Genomic DNA, 6,163 nt, shown 5'->3' with positions numbered 1-6,163 from the left:
GGGGGCGCGCCGGGTGGGCGGGCCCGGGAAGGGGGCGTGTCCGCCGTGGTCGCCGCCGGCGCCGCTGTTGCCGACAGGGGCTGAAGAGTTCCCTGAAGCCCTTTCCCCAGACCCGCGTCGGTCTCGCCGCCCGGACTCCGGGCTCACTCACCAATCTGACGCGTGCAGAAGCGGGAGTCGCCTCAGACTGCGGAGCAGCGGGGACGGCCCCAGTCCCCCTCTCCCTGACCCCTTCTCGCCATCGCCCCAGTCATGGGGAACGCGGCGACCGCCAAGAAAGGCAGCGAGGTGGAGAGCGGTGAGTCGAAGGCCGGGTCTGGGGACCCGCCGGGCGGGCCGGCGCGGGGCACGGAGCGCCCCTCCAGGTCGGAGCCCCGAGGCCCGCGGGCACGGTCCGGGCCTAGCAGTGGCCGCAGCAGCTGGGACCCGTTCCAGGGGCCTCGGGGGCCAGCCGCCTTCCTCCTCCGCGCCCTCCCCCAGCTCCGGGGGGCGGGCTGAGCGCGCGGGGCGGGATGGACGGAGCCTGGGAGGAGGGTCCCCCCATCCCGTCCCGTCCCCCGGCCGATCCCGGTTCCCGCTAAAGCCGGGAGCACTGCACACGTCCTGGATCACTTCCCCAAATATAGTCTCAGGAAAGCAGTCCCAGTGCCCCTCCAGCCCGGTTCCCCCCACCCCCGACTCCTCCCGGAGCTACAGGTAGCGCTGTGGGTAGACTTGGCTGGGTTCCCGCCATCACTCGGGGCCGGCCGGACCTTATCACAGGCGGGGACTGCTAGAGTCCGGAGCGGACCGGTCAGGCTGAGACCCCCTCCCGCCCCTCCTGACTAGCAGTGCAAAGCGCGCTGAGACCACACAGCAACTTTACTCGTTAGTGGGGGGGGGAAAAGCCAGGCAGGTTTGCCTTGTCTCTAGACACTCCTGAATCTGCTACAATGCCTGTAAAACCTAAAGGTCATTTGAAATCCAAGTGCTTCCAGAACACTGTTCATTTCTTCTGAGAGCTGAAAGTGGGGACACGCCACACTTTATACCAAACACTAAAAAAGATAGTGCAAATTGAATTTCTGTATGGCTGCATGGTGTGTGTGTATGAGTGTGTATATGTGTGCACATATATGTGTATGTCAGTCAATTAGTTGTGAAAGGAAAATTGATTTTCCTTTGTGAAGTCCGTGTTGGGCTTTTGTAATTCAGAATGACCACATAACAGATGGTTTTGTAATATCACCAGTAGTGTATGACATCTCAGCACTCGAAATGAGCCTGGTGATTGGTTTGTGTTTGTATGTATTTTTAATGTTTCTGTGTTTGTAACTTAAGAATTGGGGCGAGTTTAATGATTTAGCATGAAGAAAATAGCTTTTTTTCTGTATCAATAAAGAATTCATCTAGAAGGATTAATCATTCATTTTGCTGAATGTACAAAAGTGAGATCTTACGGTTTGTGTTTTATCAGTAAGGTTTTGGCATTCATTTTCCGGAGCTCCAGACAAGTTTGATGAATGACTATACAAACTATTAAAAACATTCTTTAGTGTGGAGATTTAAAGAAGTCATTGTAGAGGTAGAATTTATGTCATCTTTTTTAATTGCCAGTATAGTAACCAACTGTACAGAAAACTGTATAGAATGCAAAAAATGTAAAGAATTATTTGTACCTGACAAGTTGTCATTTTCCCTGTTAACTTAAAGCTCTGTTAATTTAAAGATAAAACATGTGCTAATTGTATTACAAGAGTGTGTTGAGTTATTGATCACCTAAGTGATTTTCATTAGCTAGTGATGGCCTGTATAGAGTTTATATTTTTAAAAATGATAATAGACTCTTCTGTGACCTATACATTTCTGTTATGCACTTATCAAGCCAATTCTTCCCTAGGCAGTATTAATTTGAAACTGATAGCTATGAGATAATCTTGGGATATTTACAGAAAATGGAATGGAAACTTTAAATGTTTATCTAATTGTATTTAAATTATTCTATGATAAATGCTCTCCTAAGTTTTAAGTGTTAATGACAGCATAGTTTTTAAATATGTTAGCCAGCTTTTTATGTAAGTTTATTTATGGCAAATGAAAGTAGTTATAATAGTTTGAAAAACTATTGTGAAATGACTAAAGAATAGCAAATGATGTGTCATGGGGAAAATTATTTGCAATGTCATGTGTTGGTCAATATTTGTAATTTCATTGGAAGCAATGTTATCAGATGTGTCCTGCTGTTATACTGTAGTGAGAAAAGAAATTGTATTGATACATTTTAAAACAATGAAAGAACAACTTTTACCATTACATACCTAACTGTTCTGTGTATTTTTTAAAAGAATCACTCTTGAAAATATGTCTTTCAATATTTGAATTTAATTGTTTAAACTTGCATTGATACATTGAAGCATAAACTTTTAGAAATATAAATGATCTTAGAGATCAGACTATACAATCATTACATTTCAAAGAGCCTGACCTCTGGAGAACCTGGAGTTGAGATTATACCATTAGTAATAACTGAGCAGGGACTAGAATCTGATGCCTACTCTATTCAGCATTACTAAATAATCAATTAATATATTCATTTTCAAAATATTTACAAAACATTTTAGTTGTAGACCCTATACATAAAAGCTCAAAAATTTTCTGTCTACTGCGAGAGAGAACATGTATTTATAAAGCCAACTGTAAGGCAAGATACAAGTGCTGACATTATGGAAAGTGAACTTAGAACTCTGAAAATTGCCAATAGAGAGAAAACATTTGATTTTGAAAAGCTGGCTTTAAAAAAATCAAGTCAATTGAGATTTGAGGTTTGGTTAGAACCCAGCCTCACACAGGCAGGTTATTCGAGAGCTTAGTTCTAAAAATATTCCAGAAGAATGAAGTTTGGGCATAAAGATAATGGAGAAGGGTGTTGGTTAGTGTTGACTCTGGCACCAGTGTTTTACACCATTGAAACCTGTCCCTCTGTTCTTAGAATAAACATTTTCTGTTGTAAGATCTGAAATCTAGGGAGAGTCCGTTCATTCTCATCTCCACAGTTTCTGTGGACAGCATTCATTTTGATACCTGTTCTTCTGCAGTGAATTTGAAGATTATGTTGATATGTCCCAAAACTTAATGAAAGAACAATTCTTAATGTTACATACCTGTTAGGTATATGTTAAAATTACTCTTGAAAATAGATGCTTTTCAAAATTTAAGTGTAGTTATTTAAACATCAGCTAATACACAGACGCATAAACTTTTAGAAATATAAGTGATAATAAAATTCTCTGAGGAGTTTTAAGCTGTTGTTATTCAAGATTGTTTTATTTATCCAGTCTCCTACTTTTTATTCTACACACAGTCACAAAACCACATGTACCTTCTCTTAACCTGAAAAGGGTATTAACTTATTTTATTTTAGAAAATACTGTTAAACTTAACAGGTTGCCTGTGGGACTCTGTGTGATACATTCATGGCCAAGATGTTGAGGCCTATGGTTGAAAGTGTTGGTAGGGATTTAGACACAGATTTTCCCATGACTGCAAGTGGTAAAGCCACCGTGGAGCCTAAAGTTTACATAATTATCTTTCAGTGTTTTTCAGAGTATCTCTCTGATGAACTTAAAGGTGAATGGAAATTAAAGTCAGAAGTAGAATATGTTCAACAAAAATTCAGGTTTCTTTTAATAGGTAACATTTTTTAAGGGCAAATATGAGTATATTACCATTTTAAAAGTATTTAGAAATTTGCATTTTGCCATTGTTTAGATAACTGTGTCTGAGTCTATTTGACCTTTCTGCGATGATAGAAATATTCTGCACCTATGCTGTCTAATGTGGTAGCTGATGGCCACATGAGTCTATTGAGTATGTGAAATGTGGCTAGAACCACTGAAGAACTGATTCTTTAACTTACACGTGGCTAACTAGTGCTGGTATAAGGGACAATACAGGTTTAGAACACAGCTGTCTTTGCACGTAGTATATGCGCCAACCCATCTTTCTGTTATCTTGGTTACTTATGGACCCTCACAAGGATGTGTAGATGAAAAATGCAGGATTTACTTTTCTCATACTAGGAATTAACTTATTTCTTCTGAATAAGCATTTACAAACTTAGTTATCGAATTATTATAGTTGAATAATTTGAGGATAATCTATAAAGTTAACCACAAAGTTAAATTCTTTTAGGGGCTTTACTATCATCAGGATTTTGTCATTTTTAATGCTAGACATTTTTATGTCATTTTTATGCTCTCAGTGAATATACTTCTGTTGAAAATTTTTTGTAGATTTAAATGTGAGAAACAAATTTAGTAACCTCTTATATCTTATGTCTTTAAAATTTTGATTATCAGAATTCTTTTTTAAGGAAAATCAATAGCAGATACTTGTTCCAATCTAGAGAATGCAGAGGTACTTGGGAATAGTCTTCCTTAAGTTTAAGGGGAAAAAAAAAGACAAGAAAAGTCAAAACCCTCAGTTACGCAGTTTTGATGATAATAAATACATAGGCTCTCATCCAGATCCATGATGCTGTGACTCTAATCATACCGATTACCTACTGTAGGAATTATCTATAATCAAGAATCATTTTCCTATTTCCTTGCTGAGTGTCCTTAACTTAGGATAGAGACAGACTGTTGTTTTTCATTGCTGGCAGCAGGACAATTAGAGGCATGAAAGCCAGCTTAGAAGAGTAAGCCATGGCTGAGTGGCAGCACGTTAAGAAGCTTCTCGGAAACCAGAATAGCTATTAAGATCTTGTCACAGAAGGAGTTGACCATAATTCATTTTTATATACCATTAAATTAATTTAAAAACCTTAGTATAATGTATGAGATTGGGTATGTAGGTAATAATTAATGTTAGTACACATGTGTGACCAAATTTCCTCAAATGAATAGATCTTAAATTTTAAATGGAAAAAAAAAGGCTTAAATAGAAAAATGTAGAATTTGTGGGAGGTAAATATACTTAGGCCAGTACCATATCATTTTGAACATTTTAATCTTTTAAGAATATTCCTTCAAGAATATCCTAAGTAGTTCTTTTCTTTGTTCATTGCTTTATTTCTTTATTTACTTGTAAATAATTATTTTTTATTTATACACATAATTGAGCTCTTAACATGTACGACAGACCTTTTGCAAGACTATGAGAATACGGATTAAATAGGACACAGTACCTACTCCTGGCTGGGTGTGTTCCAGGAAGGGGAGGTAGACAAGTCAACAAATAACAACAACAACAAAACTCTTACAAATCTCTTCATAATAGTTCAGTGGGGAACTAAGGAAAGAAAAGTCTTTTCCACCGGGATGGGGCGATGGGGAGGATGAAGTTCAAAAAGGACTTCAAGGAGGGGGTGTCCCCTCAAGTGATCACTGACAGTGGAGGATGTTTAGGAGAGGGATGATCAGAGGAAGGGTCCTGAGTAGGAGCTGTGGGTAAGCAAACCTGCAGAGGAGTCGGATAAGGAAGCAAGTATCCACCATGATTAAATGGTAAGAGTCTGGTGGGAAGAGGGGAGGCTGTAAAAAGAAAGAGGAGAGAGGAGACTGAAGCCATGGACGGAGAGAGCACCACACAGGGGAAGAGTTTGAAGTCTCTTCTGTAGACATCAGTGAGTTTTATAGGCTTTGAAATAAGGGAGAGACATAAAATAGGGATTTTAAAGAGATTACTTTGGTGGCACTGTGGAGATAAATCACTGGAGCAAGTGGAGTCCAGACAAGAAGGTCACTTAAAGGACTCCGATGGTAATTTGGGTGAGAGGTTTGGAAGATTGGGAGCAATAGGTAGGGGTGGAGAAAAGGATCTGAAATGGGAGAAATTTGAAAAATAAAATGAGCAACTTTGAGGGGCAGGACACAATTATAAGAGGGACTTTAGCTAACAAATACAATCAGTTAACCTGGTTCTTTGCACCCTCAATGAATCCCCAACAATAAAAATAAAAATAAAAAAAAAAGGAAAATGAGCAGAACGTACTTTAACTGATTAGATGTAGAGCATGAGTAAAAGTAGGAATTGGGGATGACTTCCAGGTTTTTAGCATCCGTGCCTTGGCGGATGGATCATAATGTGAGTAATGGAGTCAGGAAATGAACACAGGGCAGAAGCAAATTTGGGGGACAATTTTGAAATTAGGAGGCCCTGGCATTTCTGAGAAATGATATAT

At 39.7% G+C, this 6,163-nt stretch overlaps 1 protein-coding gene across 1 annotated transcript in view; it reads left to right on the top strand.

Moving 5' to 3' along the window:
* The first annotated feature begins 33 nt into the window (after positions 1–33).
* The window catches only part of PRKACB (protein kinase cAMP-activated catalytic subunit beta), a 95,606-nt gene continuing 89,476 nt past the window's right edge, over positions 34–6,163 (top strand). The window contains exon 1 of the mRNA XM_012801707.2: positions 34–298. Coding sequence (XP_012657161.1) covers positions 253–298 — 46 coding nt within the window. The 5' untranslated portion in view covers positions 34–252. The remainder of the gene's footprint in view (positions 299–6,163) is intronic.

Source organism: Otolemur garnettii, unplaced genomic scaffold (assembly GCF_000181295.1).
Source record: "Otolemur garnettii isolate 467f Iridium unplaced genomic scaffold, OtoGar3 scaffold00010, whole genome shotgun sequence".
In the NCBI taxonomy this organism is placed as follows: Eukaryota; Metazoa; Chordata; class Mammalia; order Primates; family Galagidae; genus Otolemur; species Otolemur garnettii.
This window is presented reverse-complemented; position numbering and strand designations above follow the sequence as displayed.